The sequence below is a fragment of the Phasianus colchicus genome, chromosome 26, assembly GCF_987193195.1.
Source record: "Phasianus colchicus chromosome 26, bPhaCol1.hap1.1, whole genome shotgun sequence".
Classification (NCBI taxonomy): Eukaryota; Metazoa; Chordata; class Aves; order Galliformes; family Phasianidae; genus Phasianus; species Phasianus colchicus.
The window spans coordinates 2,321,368-2,341,573 of NC_143461.1; the positions used below are offsets into that span (position 1 = coordinate 2,321,368).

At 47.7% G+C, this 20,206-nt stretch overlaps 1 protein-coding gene across 2 annotated transcripts in view; it reads right to left on the reverse strand.

Moving 5' to 3' along the window:
* ASIC2 (acid sensing ion channel subunit 2) overlaps nt 1-20,206 on the reverse strand; it is a 416,329-nt gene that overhangs the window by 20,785 nt on the left and 375,338 nt on the right. For both annotated transcript variants that reach the window (XM_090125118.1, XM_031600965.2), the window contains one exon: nt 18,695-18,845. In XM_090125118.1, the coding sequence (XP_089981244.1) occupies nt 18,695-18,845 (151 nt within the window). The remainder of the gene's footprint in view (nt 1-18,694; nt 18,846-20,206) is intronic.

Sequence of the window (20,206 nt, forward strand, 5' to 3'; positions counted from 1 at the left end):
ACTGGGGAGCCCCAAACTGGACACAGTTACACTCAATGTGGCCTCACCAGGGCAGAGCAAAGGAGGAGGATCACCTCTCTCGACCTCCTGGCCACACTCATTTGAATGCAACCCAGGATCCCATTGGCCCTCTTGGCCACCAGGGCACACTGATGGCTCATGGCCAACCTGCTGTCCACCAGGACCCCCAGAGCTCCTCTCTTCAGGTTATCCCCTAACCTGTACTGATGTATGCAGTTATTCCTCCCCAGGTACAAGACTCTATGCTTGCTCTGGTTAAAACTCAACAGGTTCCTCTCCGCCCAACTCTCCAGTCTGTAGGTTGGTAGGCTGGAATATTTTCCAGTGCCTCTTCTCCACTCTGTAAAGCACAATTCATGTTGCATGGCCATGTCCTTGTCACCACCAGCCTAGTGTCCCCATAAATCCCTCCATGAGCTGCAAACCATTGTCAGACAACGCAGAAATGTGGCAGGGGAAAAAGGGGGAGAAAAGAAAAATAAAAGGGAAGCGTGTGCACAGTGAGTAATTTTGCTCCAGAGCTTCTTTCGTGGAGCAGAGCAGCACATAAACCTGATTGCTGGGATGGGTCGGAGCAAAGATGCTGATTACTTGTGTTTGTTGTATTTCTGGTTGGATTGATGGCACAGTGATGGCATGGAGATGAAGTGTCAAACGCATCTGGGAGGCTCAGGGGCACTGGTTGACCATACTGGCCTCACATGGAGCAGCTTGTAGGGGTTTTGCTGCCACAAACACATTGTGCTTGTGCACAAAGCTCCGGCAAATGCGTAATGCTCTCACATTTTTTGCTAGACAAAAATGTATTGATTACAAAAAGTCATGGGAAGGTAAGTCCTGGAAAGCTGTACAGCTGAGCTCAACAGGAGAAAATATGGAATTACACAGAAATCCATTTAACTACAGCAAAACCAGCCTTGATCCCTTGTGCATGCTCTTGTTCCCGTGGATGTGCTGTGTTTTTCTGCAGTTAAAGTTGCTTGGTAACAAGATGAAGTGAGGCTGAAATAAGAGTATTTGCAGTAGGGTTTTGGGGGGGGGGGGTTGACAACATCCGCCTGACAGGCAATGGAGCCAACACAACTTTCCCACTGAAAACAATCTCTAAACATTTGTCCTGCATGTTTTGCTATTCTGGGCTCTGCTTTGGCTGCTTGGGAGGAAGTGGGGATGAGGAATTTCCCTGGGGTGACCTAGGGACAAAGTGCCCATTGGGGTGTTGTCTAATAAGGCTGGGTGGGAAGGGGGTGATGCTTGAGAAGGGAAAAATGTCCCTGTGGGGGCTGGAGGAGAGGGGAAACCCAACCACCCATGTGTGGCCCTTCATGATGGGATGGCTGGTGTTGCATTCAGTGGGTCCTATATAGAGGACTGATGGAGACCACTCAGCCCTTTGGTTATTGCCACAGGTTCCCCAACCTTGTTCCTTCCACTGGGACAAGGACATCACCTCCAGCTTCACCCCCTGCTCCCTCCCATGCAGCCCCTTAAGGAATGGGGCTGTTTTCTCTGTTTTCTATGCTTGGAGGCATGGCAGGGGGCTGTGCTGCTGCTGCACTGAGCCGAGATCAGTCTGTACCCTGCTGAATCTCCCTCCATTGCAGGAGCAAAGTGACAGCCCCAGAGTGATTCATCCCATCCCAGGGCAATGCCTACAACAGGATGAGTCACAGCCAACACATTGCAGCTTCCCACAGCCCACTGAGCTAGGCAATTCCTTCATCCCCACCAGCAGCTACAATACACACTACAGAAACCCAATGGGAAATTCAGGTGTTCCCTTCCAGAGCTGAGAAACCAACAGGAATACAGCATCTCTACTGAATCATTCCCCCAGCTAAGAAATCACACCTTTGGTGAATACGGTCAGAAATCTTGCATCTGGAAAGTTCCTGGGGCTGTGATGGGAGCACAGAGGGCTCATTGTCCTCAGTGGCTCTGTGGAGGGGACAGGAACATTGTTGTGATCCAGATATATTCATCACCATGAGATGACACCTGGTTGGTGCTGCTCTTGGCTTCAGCATGTAGGGGTTTGCACAGAGAGGCCAAAATAATCATAGAATCATTGGAAGGGACCTTTAAAGGTGAGGGGAAGGGTAAGGAGAAGGGTAAGGGGAAAGAGAAGGGGAAGAGGAAGAGGAAGAGAAAGGGGAAGGGGAAGGCGAAGGGAGAGGAAAAGGTGAAGGGGAAGGGGAAGGGGAAGGGGAAGGGGAAGGGAAAGGGAAAGGGAAAGGGAAAGGGAAAGGGAAAGGGAAAGGGAAAGGGAAAGGGAAAGGGAAAGGGAAAGGGAAAGAGAAAGGGAAAGGGAAAGGGAAAGGGAAAAGGAAAGGGAAAGGGAAGAGGAAAGGGAAAGGGAAAGGGAAAGGGAAAGGGAAAGGGAAAGGGAAAGGGAAAGGGAAAGGGAAAGAGAAAGGGAAAGGGAAAGGGAAAGGGAAAGGGAAAGGGAAAAGGAAAGGGAAAGGGAAGGGGAAAGGGAAAGGGAAAGGGGAAGGGGAAGGGAAAGGGAAAGGGAAAGGGAAAGGGAAAGGGAAAGGGAAAGGGAAAGGGAAAGGGAAAGGGAAAGGGAAAGGGAAAGGGAAGGGGAAAGGGAAGAGGAAGGGGAAAGGGAAGGGGAAAGGAAAGGGAAAAGGAAAGGGAAAGGGAAAAGGAAAGGGAAAAGGAAAAGGAAAAGGAAAAGGAAAAGGAAAAGGAAAAGGAAAAGGAAAAGGAAAAGGAAAAGGAAAAGGAAAAGGAAAAGGAAAAGGAAAAGGAAAAGGAAAAGGAAAAGAAGGAAAAGGAAAAGGAAAAGGAAAAGGAAAAGGAAAAGGAAAAGGAAAAGGAAAAGGAAAAGGAAAAGGAAAAGGAAAAGGAAAAGGAAAGGGAAAGAAGCCCTGTGCCTGTGAGGTGAGTACTGCATCCCACATGAGACTGTGCAAAACCATCACTGTGGTGGGATTTGGGCACTGCATGACTCCTACATGATAAACTGAGATAGGAAGTCATGCAGGATATATACTCCAAAACCCGAGGTAACGCTCCGGGATGTAAGGCAACACTCTATCTTGGTGGGATGCAAAACTTTTCTTACCTTAACCACCCCAGTGAACACTTACTGGGGTGATTTTTGCTCCATGACCAGTGTCTGTGGTGGGGGAGGGCAGGAGCTCAGGGCTGGGGGCTGCTCCCCTGCTCCCTCCATTACGAGCTCCACACCGCGCAGCCGCGCTCCATTACTCACCAAGTAACAGAAGGTGTTATAATAAACTACATTAAGCATAGCAGCTATTTTTAGTTAAGCATATTGCATTTGCATACTAAATCTGAGGGGCCATATGTCTCAAAGTATATTATTAAAAAGCCTCTTACATAATATAAGGAGCAAACCGAGACTGGGGATGTTAAAGTGGTTTCAGTGGACGGCATGGAGCCCGCAATGAATATTGCAGTTCCTTGTTTCAACCCCTGTTAAGTTTAACAAACAAAACAAACATCTCCTAACCTGTATCCTCACTGCGAGGTCACAGCAGGGCAGGGAGGGTCAGTCCTGCTGGGTGATTCTGCTTTTAGGGCTGTTTTTTTGGGGGAAGAAGGGATAAATACTCACCTCCCACCTCCACATCCTATAGGATTTGCATGCTGCACAGATGGGAGATCACAGGAAGGAGGAGAGCTGAAAAGGGGATGGGGTCCCCAGAGCTGAAATGCTGCCTGAAAGGTGAAGTGAGGAGGGGAGAGCTGCTCCCTCTGGCTGCTGCCTGCATCCCACACAGAGGGGGCTCCCCCCAGGGCTTCCCATCTGCCAGCTGCATCTCAGCAAGGAACAGAAAGAAGCTTAAAATATATATAACAACAATAATACTGACAAAGGCCACATTTTAAAGGCACAGAAACAGTTCTTGCACATCCCTCCATCCTCCCTCCCCAGGAGCCTCGCTGCTTTGCCCAGAACATCTTGAAATATTAAACAGTCAGAAAGCTGCTGCTAATTTCAGCTCATGAGGAGCCAGATGGAAGCAGATCTCCCAGCGCCCAGGCTGGGTCCTGGCAATGCTGCTGTCCTCGGGCACATGGGAAGGAGATGCCATCCCAGCTGCATTATGCAGAGCTATTGTAAGATGTGGTTTAGCAAGCTGGAGGTTCTGGGAGGTACAAGGGAGATCTGCCAGCCTTGAGCATCACTGGTGCATGGGGAACACCTCTACATCCCATATGGGATGGGGACACCTTCCTTGGGAGTGTGGTTCCACGGGAGGGTGCAACAAAGTGGGACAGAATAAGAAGAAATAGAGAAATGGGGGTGGGCATAAGCAAGGGACAACCTCATGTGCAATGAGGATCTACAGGGTGCGTGCCAGCACAGGTACAGAGGTTGTTGGACAGATACATAGCATCAGTGCTGAATTCTCCATGCCAAGGGATGCTTCTCAGAGGCACCCAGCTGGGTTTTGTTCCTGCTGCTTCTTCATCCTGCAGGGATGTGAGTTCCCTCTCTGGTTGAGCGTGCACCTCCCCAGCACCTGCAGGATTTTATCACTTTGCAGCCGCTCTGATGAGTAATAACTGCTTACAACTGTTCATTTTCCACCAGCCCATCTCTGGGAAGAAACTCCCCACCAGACCCTGCAGCCACATCCCCACTCAGGGGACAGCTCTATTCATTTTGCATCCTTTTGGAGAGAAGCAATTTCTCAAGACAGAGCCAGGCTGGGTGGAAAGGCTCCAGAATTAGAGAGGCATTCAATAAAACCAGCACTGGAGCAAGGACATTTGAAGAAAGGCACGGGCAGAGCAGGTCTCGCTGCCTGGAGAAACCTTGACTTGGCATGCTCTGACATCTCTGGTTATGTCTATTTAATTTGCATTGCCTATAAATGTCAGTGTTTTGAGTGATGTAATTTCCAAGCACTTCAGTGAACTCGGTGACTAAATAAACACTTCTTTTAATGGAAAAGGATGCACATCAGATGTGTTTTTTGACTACAAAATGCCAGGAAAGAGCTACTCTATCAGCCCAAGCGGGGAAAAAATAACCAGATTAACTAAGTATTTCAGGTACATCAGCGAGGGAAATGCTCCTCTTGCTCATGCATTTGTGTGAGTGTAGGCCAGGAAGGACCCAAAGTCAACAGATGACTTTTTCAGAAGTGAGGAAAGGGCAGAAAAATAAAAAAAGAGCCCCCAGATCCCCGCTTGATGACAGGGAGAAAAGCAGGTAAGCGTCGATCTCACATTTAAAGCAACGTTTCAGCTGCAGGACATGCTGGAGATATTTAGGATTTTGCTTTTAAACCCTACACTTGAATCCCAGTGACTCTCCTTCATACATTCCCACACTGAGTTCTGGTTCCTCCCCATTTCCTTAGAACATTCCCCACTCAGTAATCTTTACCCCAACAGCGTGTCAGCATGGGGGCTCCTCCAATCTCAGCTCCCCACTCGCACACGTTCCCCACTCCCATCATTCAAACTCCACTGAGCCCTTGCTGTCCAGACAATCATTCTTCCTTATTTTGCACAGCCAAGGCTTGCCCCATCTTACAGAAAAATCCTTGCTGCTCCCTTGCAACATCAGCACCTCCAGCCCCCAAACTGCCATACCCCTGCTGTCCCCCAGCCCTCTCCTCTCACACCGCCGCATATGGAGGATGCTATATATAAAAATATTTGCATTGTGTTGCTGCCCACGGCGAGGCCAGCAGGGCACGGACGGATCTCGTATGGCAGCAGGCAGTCTAATATTTCCTTCTGATAAAAATAACCTGTGAAAATCACATCTTCTGTGGCACTGCTGGGGAAGCGGGGCAGCCCACTGAGCTGCCAGGAAGTTTGCTGGAGGGGGTGGATAAAGAAAATCCATCACTGCTAACCTGGAGGTTTAAGTTGACGAATGGTGGGTTGATGTCAGAAGTTACCTCTGAGCTTTTACAAGGCGTGGTGAGGAAGGGGTAGCAGGAGAGAGGTGAATTAGAGCAGCTGGATGGAGCATGAGATGTGGCTTGAACCAGATTTTGGGGAGGTGAGGTGGAGTTTGCAAAGAGGCAGAGCAAGGAGAGTGCTCAGCTCTTTGTTTTTTTGCCATCTCAGAGCTGACCACGGTCGCTGGAGTTCATAAAATCACTGAATCACAGCATGAATGGGTTGGAATGGACCTTAAAACATGGGGACTTGGCAGGTCTGGATGAAGACTGCAATTGATGACTTCAAAGGACTTTTCCAACCTAAACGATCTAAGAGAGCTTTGGTAGTGAAAGTACATCAGGAATACCATCGTGGGTTCTGGTTGCAGGATGGATGGGGTGATGAGAGGAGCACACCACAGGGATGGGCAGAGCCTGAAGTTTGGGAGGAGTCCAGCACAGGTTGGGTTGTGCAGTGTGTGGTGAGACGAAGGCTGAACATGGATATGAGCCCTCTTTATGAATACACCCAAGGCAAACAGCAGAAGGGAGCATTTCCATCAACAGGAAAATGTTTGCAATAAGTAAATAAAATAAAATAAAACAAAACCAAAGCTAAATAAACTGATGATGAAGAAGCTCAGTACGGAAATCAAACGGTTTGGAAGCAACAGGGATTTTGGGGTCCAGAGATGCAGCTCCTCATAAGCAAAGCCAGGTGGTCAAGAAGACCCCTGGGTTATGAAGATGCAAAAGCTGCCTTCCACATCCCCCTGTCTCACCTGACCCCAATGATCTGCACCACGACAGTGTCTTACAGACCCCAATTCCAACCTGAAGAGAAAATTTTGCCCCTGGAAAGCTTAATTATGGCCCTGTACTGGGGTACAGAAGGAGAGTCCCAGCACTGCTGCCCATTATTCTTACATCAACGTCTCACATGGGTTCTTGTGTATCCATATCCCATGGTGGGGAAGCAAAATGGCCAAACCCAACTCCCAACAACGTGGTCCCCTCCCTTGGCTGCAATGGGATGGGTTAGAGCCAGAAGCCAGAGGTGAGAGGGATCCTGCTTATGAGCTTGTGGCTTTCTTAAGCTCGGTATGAAGTTGTATTGCTGCAATAATGCTTAATTATTGTTTTTACTATTGCAATATTTATGGCAGCCCACAGAACATCCATACTAACAAGCCCATGAGGCCATTGCTATCTACAGAAATAAATATCTGCACTGGAGGGCAGGAGTGTGAGACACTGAAGATAAATTGCTGCTGGCTCCTGGGACAGAATATAACAAACTGCTGTGTATCCTTAAAATGTGTCAATTTTTCCCTTGGGAACATGCTCAGATAAGAACTCGCAGCATGACAAATGCATCTCCATCAGGGTATCACTGAAATAAACAGGATTTTTTGCCATCTTCTCTCTTCCAGAATTGGCTCTGATACTGCTCACGCTGGGGCTGCAATGTGGAGCTAGTTTAGCTCTACCCTTGAATTACACTGGACTAAGACCTACGTGACCTGAATGTCCTGGGGGTTGGAAAAGTGATGGAGGGAGGTCCCTGGCTCTGAGGAAACTGGAGATTGCAGAAAAGCAAGGAGCACTGCATTCATTTAGGAGCCTTTGGGAAGACTCAGTGGGTGGTGAGGCACTGGATCAGGTTGCCCAAGGAGGCTGTGGATGCCCCATCCCTGCAGGCATCCAAGGCCAGGCTGGATGTGGCTCTGGGCAGCCTGGTCTGCTGGTTGATGACCTGCACATAGCAGGGGGTTGGAACCAGGTGATCATTGTGGTCCTTTCCAACCCATTCTATGATTCTATAATTCTATGACTACCCCAGTGGATGAGGCCAATGCTGGAGGAATTGCTGCCTGGCTTTTCTCATGCTGACCTTGCATTGGAAAGAGAAGAGACTTTCCCGTCTGTACACACACATCTGACAGAAGGCAATGGCAATCGCTTCCCTTCTCCGCTGTTCACACTCTCCAAAATATTTGAGTAACGACATCATGTAATATAATTTGTCACTCGGCCAACTTTCGCAGATGGCATTTCCCTTTCTAATCTTTATAAGCTTCCACTTAAATAGTAGTAGTGGAAGTAATAACTACAACAAAAATATTAAATCCGATAAAACAAAACACAGTCGCAGCCCTCTCTCTCGTAAAGCTCCCCAGTTTTTCAGTGCATTTGGTAGCAAACTCTACGTCCCAGCGGCTGCATGCCAAACACAACCCTAAATAGCCCCCAAATGCTTTGTTTTCTTTTTTTTTCTAAAGGTAGTGATGGCTCTGCGTGTCACACAGCTCTCTAACAGCTCGTTTGTATCGCTACATGGCTTTGCAATCTCATTCTGCTGTCCACTGAGCAGGAAAGTCACCCAGCCCCATCACAGGTGGGAACATCTCACATGGGAGACCGAAACCCACTCCTGCCCCAGGGATGCAACTCTAGGAACTCTTCCCAGGGAAGCCATTGCCAAACTCTGCAGGATTGTCATCTACTTGTCCCTGACTCTCCAGTAGAGATGGGTTTGTTTCCCTCACTCCTTCACGGACAACTGGAGGAGAAGACATCCAGCAGAAGACCCCACATGGCAGTAAAGGGCAATGGCTGTGCCACTGCGATGCCTGGAGCTCCAACCAAAGCCCCCCAAGCCCCATCTGAGCAAATGAAGACCTCACAGCACTCCAGATTTTCTCTCCCATTCCATCATCCCTCTTCACATTCGACCATTAGGGATCCATGATTGCAGAGCTACAAATGATGCTCTGCCAGCTGATGAGAGATCAGCTCTGACTCTCTCTGCCCTCCTTTCAACCTGTATAAAGGCTGAATAATTGATCACGCTTTCTTCTTCCACTCTTCTGTTCTGCTCAGACAGTCTTTGCCTGCTCTCCAGCCATCCAGCACAGCTCTCTGGATGCTCTTTGCCATCCGTGACTCCCCCAGGCACTTTGTATTCTTGCAACGAGACAGAGCGCAGACAGAGCTGTGCTCTTAGAGATGCTCAGCATGGACCACTGGCTTTTTTGTCTTGTAAATGAGCAAGGAGGGAGCTGTCACCGAAAGACTGTGAAAATTTGGTGATGCTGAACAATGAAAATGTGGTGATGGCGAAATGAAGAGTTACGTATGGACACCAAAAATTGGAGGAAACCCTTAGAATGATGGAAATGCTTCTACGGGAAAGGAATAACCCTCCCACTGCTATCCACCTCCACCATGCAGAGATTACTAAAATTACTCTCAGGAAGTGCCTGGGAGGTCTCAAACGTTGACAGAACCCCTGCTGCTACGGGATGGACAAAGTCGGAGCAAGAGGATGATCCCTGCACCAAAGAGATTAATGAAATTAAATTTAATTAGCACTTGCAAGAGATTTTTATCTTCAAAGTGCTTCATAGCCACAAAGTCTCCCGGTGCCTCCATGAGATTGATTAACATGTGCTGAGCTTTTCATCTTCCAGGAGGGGAATGAAGATACTCAGGCAATGGTAAAGCCCAAAGAGGAGGTAATTACCCAGAGGTAATGACAGGGGTTATATTCACCTAAAACACGCCAAGGAGCATCCCCATACCTCACCAGAATCACTGATATCACAGGGCCAGAGCACAGAAGATAATAATAATAATAATAATAATAATAATAATAATAATAATAATAATATGGATGTTGGCAGGCACATCTGTGGCTGCTGGGGCTCAGTCTGCAGACAGCAGCCCCAGAACCTTGCTGCCTTGGCTGAAGCTATGGGCACTGCCCCACAGCCACAGCACTGCACATTCCCAGCCCCTCTCCTGTCTCCTCACTCCCTATAACAAATTTCTGTTATTCTGAGCATCTCCCTGGGCTAAGGACACTTAACTTCACACACCAGCCACAAAGGCTCAAATGAAAACAGCAGCATGAAATGGGTGTTTAATTGTAATGCTGCATGACACTGCTTTGTAACACGGAGCTGTGATTCGAGGTGCGTTATCTCTGCTTTGCCAGACTTCCCAAAGCCAGCTTCTAGTCTTTATTCCTTTAGCTCTGCCTTAAATGAACACTTCTGGACTTTGGGTTGTTTTCTCGTTTCCTTTTAAGAGAAGCTTTTGGAGGACCTACATCCTTTGAAGGATTTCCTTATTAAGTCACTGAGATACATTTACAATCTTTGTGACGTGACTGGGGACACCTGGGTGTGCTTGCAGCCTCCAGTCCCACTGAGGACAAACCCTTCTCCTCTTTTTAAAGCAGGAGAACAGCAGCAGCAGCAGCTTTCCCATCCACATCTGAACATGTCTGTAAGGGGGATGTGGCACTGGGGAAGGAAGGGATGCAATACCTGCAGCATATATGCACTTTGCCTTGCACTGTGATTTTATTTTTGCAGTTCTGGGTGTCTCAGGGTAACCACACCAGCACAAAATGGACCTCGTGGACACTGTGTGGTGTGCTGACTGCACTGGAAAGGGCTAAAACCAGGTTCATGAGGCAGGACTTCAGCACCAGGCTCGCACTGAGGACCAGAGGGACAGATGGATGAAGCACAGGGATGCTCTGCGCTCTCTGGTGCTGCCCAGTGAGAAAATCCTTTACAAACTGCCCACACATTTCAAGCTCATGCTTGCTCACTGGCAGCCAAAGCAGCTAAGATGTTCTTCTTGACAGGTGCAAAGCACTGGTTTTGGCTCCATATTCCTAGACTGGCTACCAATAAACATTTCTCCCAACTGTCAATGCCAACGAGCATTTCATTTTAACATCAAGTCAAAATCTCTCCTTCCCAAAATAGTTTCTTCTCTCCTCTAGCCATGCTGCATGGCCAGCACCAGCCCTTGGGGCAAGCTGAGGTGCATCAACCCCTGGACAACCTGCTGGGAAACAGCAGAACCTGCTCCACTGCATGAGATGAACAAACAGCATTTGCACCAGCTGTGATTGATCCTTCCAGCACTGCACTGAGAGTCCCAAAGAGCAGCTCACAACAAACTGGAGCATGTTGTGAACTCGACAGTTTTAATGACGCCATTGGACATGAGAACCCCAGCGACCTTTGAGCTTCCCCTCTATGCTCCTGCACTATTGATAAGGGTGCTCAGGCAAATGTAATTAATTTTTAGTGGCAGCCTAATTTCGTGGATGTTCTGGTTGTCAGGGGGCTGGCGCAGATGGAAATAATGCTGACCTTTTCTCCCTGGGAAACCTGGCTAATTGAATGAATTCTCACTTTCATTAGCAAAAGGTCCCAGGATGCAGCCAAACACAGCACATTTACAACACCCTCCAGGTGACACCAACTGCCTCCTAAAGGTCAAGCTGCCTCTTGATGAGCTGATGTAAGATTGGATCTGAGCTTGTTTCCTGTTGCAGCAAGTCTTGGCCCAAATCCCCAGTGTTCTAAAGGCTATTCCTACTTATAGGTACCATTTGTTTCTTCGGATGCTGGCAGGTGGGAGTCACCATCCCTGAGATGTTCAAGAACAGTAGAGATGTGGCTCTGACAGACGTGGTCAGTGGGCATGGTGGGGTGGGTTGGGGTTGGACTTGGGGATCTGAGAGGTCTGTCTTTTCCAGCCTTCCTCATTTTATGATTCTATGTTTGAATCCTCAGCAGGATGAACCAACCTTGTGCCAATGAGGCTTGGGGTGCTCTTCTATTGCCTTGGTTCCATATTGCCACCTGGTGCAGCCAAACCCCCACCATCGCTACACAGAAAGCAGCTTTCCCCCTCTGCAGCACCAACTGCAGCTCAGCAGCAGTAGTTTTATGGCAGCATTTAATAGATCCCATGAAGCGAGGGGAGATTTGTGTGCTCTCCCTCATGTAGCAGGAAGGCTTGAGAGCAGCCAGGACAACTCAGCTCCTTAAGGACCTGCTGTCACACAACTGATGACCGTCCCAGCACAGACAGGAGATGATCCCTCTCTCTGTCTTCCCCACTGCTTTTGCATGCTTTCACTGCAGGTCGTAATCTGAAGCACTTCTGGCACAGAGACGTGTCTGTAGGCTCTGAGCACACCTAGCAGGAGCTGTCAATCCCACTTGCTCTATAGGAGCTGATACACAAGGTTCTTCCTCAGAAATGGGCAGATGTCAACCTTGCAGCTTTGTGGCAGCACCCACCCTTTGATTTTGTGCCTTTCTTGTGCTCAGCACTCTCGTGTTAGGAACAAGCCTCTCCCCTCTGCTAGGATGCAAAAGAAAAGCCAGAATCAGGAGCAGCACCACGAGCACCTCTGTGCTGCACACTGCACTCCTGCTGTGCCAGATGCCAGAAGTTTCTATCGAATGTCTCAGCCCCTGCAGCTCCAAGGAAGCATTCTGAATGAGATGGAAAACGATTTGCAAGGGGCTGTGCTATGCAGGGTCCCAGGATGCTCCCTTTGCACTAACACTGCATTAACCCGGTCAGCCTCTGAACAAAACCATCCCCCTCCAAATCCCAAAGTCCCTCCTGAAGTTTTTTACCAAATGAATTCAGTATCATTCACTTGCCTCAAACCGGTGTGAATTTCAAACGCCTTTTCGTTCCTTCCTCCTCCCAGAGGGAGCACTTTTCATCTGCCCACGCAGAAGGGTCACCTGCACACATGGGGTACGTTGGAGAAAGCTGCAAAATGCTGCAGGAAGGCAAGTTAGTCCCGTGCACAGCTTGCCTTGCCTTTCTCCCTCTCTTTTCTTTTAATTTTCTAATTGATAACCAACTTATACTGAGAACTGCCATTCAGCAGCAAGGTTTCACCTGCAACAAAGCTGCTCCAGGGCGTGACTGCTCGCAGCCCCCTGCGATGGAAAGGAAATTAGGAAGGCTCTGGGAAGTCCTGTGGTCGGCACTAACCACACAAGGCTTAGAGGAAGAGCATTCCTGTTTTAAAATACACCAAAGGTTTGGCATGCACGTGCCTACTCGATAGCCCTGTGCAGTGCTGCCCACGCAGTACCAGAGCACTCCTTCCTCCCACGGTGCACACCTGCTGCTACCATCACTTCCCCCACTGCTGGGCCATCTCCTACTTATTCTGCACTTACGGATCTGCTCTCTATTGCTAATAACCACTCCAATTCCAACTCCACAATGATGCACAAACCCTTTGCCTCCTCCCTTCCCCCAAACCCTGCAGTGCACGCTGCTGGCTCAGAGCCTGCAGACGATTCCCCACAGTGTAAATCCATGATGATGCAGTCTGCAGCGTGACCTGGGGCTGCACGGGCTGCCTCCTCCTGCAGCATGTCTGGCTTCAGACATCTTGCAAGCAAAGCAGGCTGAATTGACCAGGAACCGCCGCTGACCATATTAATATGCAGAAGTAAATTACAGTGATTGCTTTGTGCCTCTGCACGGCTGGCAAATGCAGCGCTGCAGGGCTCGGGCTTGCTGATGCACCATGCACAGAGGTTGCATGGCTGGAGGCCAAGCATCAAGGGTTGGAGGCTTTGGGAAAAGGGCAGAGGGATGTCCAAGCCTGGAAGTGTGTTGCCAGCTTTCCCTCCTTGCTGCAGGAAACTTCACAGCACAGCAGCAGCAGTGCTTCACAGGCTGCTCTCTGCAGCACGGAGCTGCTGCTTAAATCTGAGGTGCCTGGCAGGAAATCCGGAGGGGCAGAGAAATCAAAGAAACCATGGAAACGCTTCTCCAGTCGCGCCAGTTTCGGTGAACTTTGCAAAAAGAATTTTTTGGGGTTTGTAGCAGCGGCCTTTGGAACCCAGAGCTGCCATCAACCCATCTGCAGCAGGATGGTGCATGAAGGATCAGGGCTTCCGTGAGCTGAGAGCAGGGCCAAAAGCATCACTGTGGTGCTGCTTGAAAGGAAGAAATGTGAATAATTTCTGTTGGGCACCCCTTGGGCAGATCCCAACCTCTGGCAGGTCCTGGAGATGCCAGAGGAAGGTGGGTGCTGCTGCTTATCACAGCATGGAACGTTTTTCCCATCCTATTTCCCCCACTTTAACAACTCCATGGGGATCAAAGTAGCTCTTCTGAGAGCAGCCAGAGGCAGAAAATGCATCTGAGCCACCTCCAAAAGCATCAGGCTTGCGTGAAGACCCCAAAATCAAAATTAAAGCCATGCTACATTAAATTATTGAAATTCAACTGGGAAGCGGAAAGAGATCTGCTGAATTAAGGTGGCTTTAATGAAGCAGAAAAGCACAGGCACGGAAATTTGATGGCACTGAAATCACCTGCACCTCTGGTTGACCTGGATGGATCTTAGGGCACTGCACAGGGTGAGCATCCAATGCACTGAGTGCAGTGCATCCAAGCTTCCATCCATCCCCTGGATGTCAAGAGCTGGAAACCAGGCATCCTCTGGTCCATAATAGCAACACAAGACCCCACTGAGAACCCAAGAAATGCACTGCAATGCTGTTGGATGTGCAGGGAAACAGGTTTGAGATCTTTCCTCTGCATGACCTAGATCCAAAGTCTCGCCTGTAGCCTGTGTTTTATCCTGAATTAAATAACTGCAGCCCATAACACAACGTGTACATCTCCTAAGTGGATTGAAGCCTCAAGCTTTATAGATTTCATGCTTCTTTTTAGTGCAATTTTATAGTGCATTTCTCATCGCTCTTTTTTTTTTTTTTTTTTTATTCAGCGTGTTGCTTGATTAATTGCTATGAAATGTTCATCGTTATCCGACAATTCCTGAAACACAAATGCAGAACCCTCTGATTGTATTTCTTATTTACAGCCCTGTAGCCTGAGTGATTTCCAATTTACTGCGCCGTTATATTAGGTCAATACATAATACCTTGGGCCACTCCAGAAAGATTAACCACAAGTGGATTCCCTTTCCAATCAAATAGTCCCTGCTGTAAATTACAGCTTCCTTTACTATGTTTGATTGCATTTCTGCCACTTTCCTCACACAGTGCAATAAAACAACCCTCCCCCCGCCCCCCCAGCATCCCTGCCACTCTGTGTTGTGACAAAGATGGGTAACTGCAGAATTTGGGGGGCTCGGTGTCATTCTGCTCCCTACAGCTGCCTGAAGGAAGGTTGCACTGAGATGGGGGTTGGTCTCTTCTCCCAGATAACAGGAAAAGCATGAGAAGGAATGGCCTTATGTCGCACCAGGGGAGGGTCAGGTTGGTTATTAGGAAAGAATTCTACAGAAGTCAGTGGTCAAGCATTGGCACAGGCTCAAGGAGGTGGGGGAATCAGCATCCCTGGAGGTGTTCAAGGACTGTGGAGATGTGGTGGCATTGAAGGACACGGTCAGTGGGCACGGTGGGTTGGGTTGGGCTTGGGGAACTCGCCCATGCCACTTGCAGCCCATGGCTTGGCTGCTTCTCCATTGGTTACTGGAATGAGTTTTCTCTGGTAAACATTCTTCCACCTCCCGTAGCACAGCTATGCAAGCTGCTCTGCTGTGGGTTTTGTCTGTTTGGATCTTAATTCCCATGCGGATATCGTGACACCTGGAATGTTTGAAGCCTTCTGCAAAGCACACGGGTGATGTGAAGGCTTCAGACACACGTTATTTTCCTAATCTTTTCATGATTAAAGTAAAATACTAGAAAATATAAATCCCAGAGGTACAAAATTCAGAAGATGAGGATTTCCAGCTCTTTTTTTCAAGCTCTTTTTCTTTTCTAGTGTCATTTTTTTCCCACCTATCCCATGACTTTGACAATCCTGACGCAGTATTTTGCTCCCCCAAAGCTGCTTGATGCCATGGCACCCAGGCAGTCAAAACACCCTTTCTTTGCACTGGAAAATCAAGACTGAAGCAGTCTTTGCACTCACTATTCCAAAATTAGATTGCATATAAATTTAACATGCTCAAATAATGGGCTTGCATACGCACACGGTTGAGCAAAAGGTGTATTATTCCAACGCAAGGAACTTGTTAGGCAGGATATTTCAGCTTCCCAAGATATGAATGGATACTCAGCAAAGGTCTTTTTAGAATGATGATACACTTCACTTTGTTTGCCCAGTCGGTAACAATTAAATCCCTTTTTGGATTACAAAGCCTGTGCCAACGTGACACAGCAGCAGCAGCTTCCAGAGCAGCCCTATCCCAAGCTATGAAGCAATATTTTCCATCTTAGTTTCTTATTTGAATTGCAAAGAATGATGGTTATGGCTTTTGTTTGTTTGTTTCCTTAAAAACAGAGATCCTGAGGCATGCAACTGGCAGCAAAATGAGGGTTTTTGACTGGTGTGCAACCAGTCAAAATGCATTTTGATGGCACCTCCAAATCTGGAGCAAAAACCAGAGGGGCAACATGACCAAATACAGAGTAAGATACCACTTACTCTATAAGTTTGTCATAAGTTTGCTTTAATAAAGATGAGCCCAGCACTCAAGAGAACGCAAACTCCGTGTCAAGGAGGGTCTGAGGCATCTGAGATGCACAGGAAAGGTCCTGCAAGGTGCTCTGGCCATGGTTTGACTGAACTGGGGCTCTTCTGGGTGGCTGTTTTCTATGAGGAAGACAATCACAAGATGCACAAACCGAGGCCATCATGATGGGCAAGATAACCACGTCTTTTTCAAGGTAGATATCTCCCTGATGTGATGGAAGATGGCCAACCTTCAGCATCCAGAAAGTCCTTCAAGAAATGCCAATGCCACATCTGGGACAAGGAGCAGCACGGGAGGCTGTCAGTGCTGATGGCTCTGGGTTTGAGCAGCGCCACTGGAGGGATGCTGCAGAAGCTGGAATATGAGATAAAATGTCGAGCATCTCAACCTCACCAAAATCACTGCCCAAGAGGCAATGAAAAGAGCTGCTGAGTACAGGAGGGGCTGTGGGGGAAATGGAGCAACAAAACCAGACTAGAAATGTGTGAAGAGTTGAACATAAGGATAGAGTAGGAAAGTTTAGGTTATAACAGAGATAATAACTCATTGGGAAGAAGAAACTCCTTCAATACCAGAAGTATCCTCATCCCTACCTATGGATATGGCACTGCAGTGCAAAGATTCCACTCCATGTCCGTTCTTATCCCTCTCCTTGATAAGGGCTGAAGCCCACTGCCATGAGCTGAGTGTCCTTGACAATGCTTCCCACTGGAGAGCCACCTTTGCACAGTCCCAGTGGTAGCAGCTGAAGAGATTTAATTCCAAACACATTTATGTTATTATGCAAATATTTGGAAATCATCAACTCTTTCACTTACCTGCAAAGAGCTGAGTTAAGTGTTTCCATGGGAACAGCAACTATTAACCACTATAGTTAATATTTTTATTCTGGTAGTGTCCAGAGAGCCCAATGAAGATTGAAGACAGCTTGTACAAGGAGCTGTATGAATGCGGAGGATGAAAAAGTCCCTTGTTGAAAGGCAAAGATTATGTTTTATGAGCTCCAATGACAAGCACCAGTTCTACCTGAACCTGTAACAACATGGCCAAATGGGTTTCAACAAGTCCAGCAGCTTTGCCCACACGATTTAATTAAACAAAGAGCCCTATTTATATGGCTTCGAATCCTTCTGCATTTTGTGGTCAGGTATTGACTTTCATTGATAATCCAACTCAATCCAGCACCAGCAACATCAGTCCAGTTCCAAGGATGTGAGGATCTTCCCCAAGTCTCTGGTCTTCAGCTGGGTACAAATTTATGTTCAATACGTGTGAGAGCAGCAGTGGGGCAGGACATCATTGGGGTGCCTTGCACAACCACGGGGTACCTTGCACTAGTTTACACGTGATCAAAAGTCAAGGAAGTACTCAAGAGACCCTAAATCCCACAAGATTTTTGGAAAAAATGAGTACACTGGTGTGGTTGTTTGTTTTTTTCTTTGTCCTTCACATTTCAAGTCTGCAACCACAGCCAGATCACAAGCACCTCTGCTTGAACTTTCCTGAAAAGAGCAACCAGAGCAAAAACTATCACCCCTCCCAAGCTCAGAATGATGGAGATGCTCACAGATTGTGGAGGAACCAGGCTGGAAACATCCCCACCACCACAGGCTCTCCTCTGGGCTTCTCTCATTCCTTTGTCCTCCCAGTTTCTTTTTCCACCTGCATGTCTCCTTCTTTTCTTCACCTTCTGTATATTGACAGCCTGCTCTACCCAGCTGGGACTAAGTCACCTTTCCCAGTTCTGCAGCATTAGGAAAGCACAGTCCTAAAAGCAGCTATCAAAAGCAACCCTAACACAAGGACAGGGTTTGTGTCAGCTTGGGAACTTCAGAGGGGTCCAAAAACCCAACAGGGCTAAACACAGACAGCTCATGGTGTGCTTCTCCAAGCCTGCTTCATCCATGAGCCATCAATGCTGCTGTCTCCTGCCCCAGGGCAGTCAGCCTGTGAGCAACACAGCGCCATGAGTGGGAGATGCACTTCATCTCCCCATTTTCTGTGAGCCTGTTTTGCCTTCAAAAGGACAAGCCTCCAGACACATGCAACAAGTCAGAAATGAACCTCCACATCACCATCTCCACCCGGAGCAGAGAAAACGACTTTCCGCATGAGATGCAAACTGGAAGGCAACGCTCATGCTATAAAGGACTGTGCAATTGCACCACACAAATAAAGTTTTGAAGGAATGTAGCCAGATCTCAACAGGAGATTGAAAAGTGCTCAGAAGGAGATTTGCAAGAGCAGAGAGTCCCTTGGGCCACCCATGCAGCAGTAACTCACACAAAAGGCAGCAAATGTTCCTAAATGTCAAAGAGGAAACCACAAAGAGGTCCGGCTCAGAGGTGGCTGTCCAAAACACCTTTCTAGGCATGAGGGACGTTGATTGAGCAGGAGGGGATGGGATGATCTTTTCAAAAATAAAACCAAGAAAACATTACATTCATGCACCATACATCTGCAGGAAGAAAAAGGCCTTTCTTACCTGTTTCTCCCCATATTGGCAAATATTCATCCTGCTGGATGTCTAGCATGATTTCCAATCCATTGCCTGTCCCACCCTTAACTGTGGTAAGAAGAGGCCGTCCTTCTTCTCCTGAGTTAAACATATAACATTTCCCATATTTTGTAAACACCTGTGAAAAGAAAAGAGAGAAAGTGCCATGTAACAAATGCTTCTTTGCACCTGAACAGAGGAACAGTGATGAGAAACACCCATGCATTGCAGCTCAAAGGGAAATGTCTGCAGGTAAACCTAATCTTGTTTAATAATTCAGCATACTGTGTTCTCCTTACAGAAAATGAAAGAGAAAAGGGAAGGAAAGGTGTTTCAGAGCAGTGAACAAATGTCTTTAGCAGCTCGCCTGATCCACAGTGTGTTCACTTTCCAAGAAACACAGATACAGGCTGTACTTGAGCTTGTACTGAAACTCAGTGCAATGCTCTGACTGTGCATTGGCACTGGAGCTCACTTGTAAAGTCATAGAATCATAGAACTTCAGCATGGTTGGGTTAGAAGGGATCTTAACGATCGTAGAACCATGGAATCACAGCACAGTTGGGTTGGAAAGGACATTAATGATCGTAGAACTATGGAATCACAACATGGTTGGGTTGGAACGGACATCAAAGGTAGTAGAACCATACAGGCAGAGCATGGTTGGATTGGAAGGGATCTTCATGATTGTAGAACCACGGAATCACAGCACAGCTGGGAAGGAAGGGAGCTTAATGCCCATCTGGTTCCCCTATCATGGGCTCAGACTGGCCTATTCATGGCCTTGGGCACCTCTAGGGATGGGGCACCACAACTTCAAATAGCAAATATCCACCAGGATAGTATCACCAGCTCTTGCCTTTCTGCATCCACTCATCTCCCAGAGCTCGTTCCTGGTTTGTCTAGAGTTGCAAGGGACATCTTGCAAGGGACACAACCACTGCTGGGTTGTGCTCTGACAGTGATATGACTTTAAGGTTCCTTACAACCCAACCATTCTGTGTTCCTATGATTCTAACAGAAGGCACGAAGCGCCTCGAGCCGCTCTTTGTGGTCGCAGAGAATCCGTCTTGGCAATCAGTAAGCAACTGGCAAAGGGCACTAATGAATATTCAGAGCAAAGGGAGCACAAGAGCTGGCTGCACTCCCACCAGCAGCCTCGGCACAAATCGCCAGGCACTAACACGTCTGCTGAGATCACACGACCCCGAGGTGATTCATAAAGCAACACAAAAGCCAGAGTCATCAGCAATTTATTCCCGTCAAATATTGACATATATTACAAAGCACAGCATCAGGGAACCTGGTGAATAAAAAAAAAATAATAAAAGAATATTCTGGGGCAGGAAATCATATTCGAGTTACGAACCTCCAATCGCTGCAAAAGGGATGCAGAGCATACAAAGCACTTGCAGGAAAAATGATGTCCTTTTAAAAAAGATTTTATCCAAGTGAAAATCCCTTTTTAATACTTGAGTGACCTATTAAACCATTCAGGCT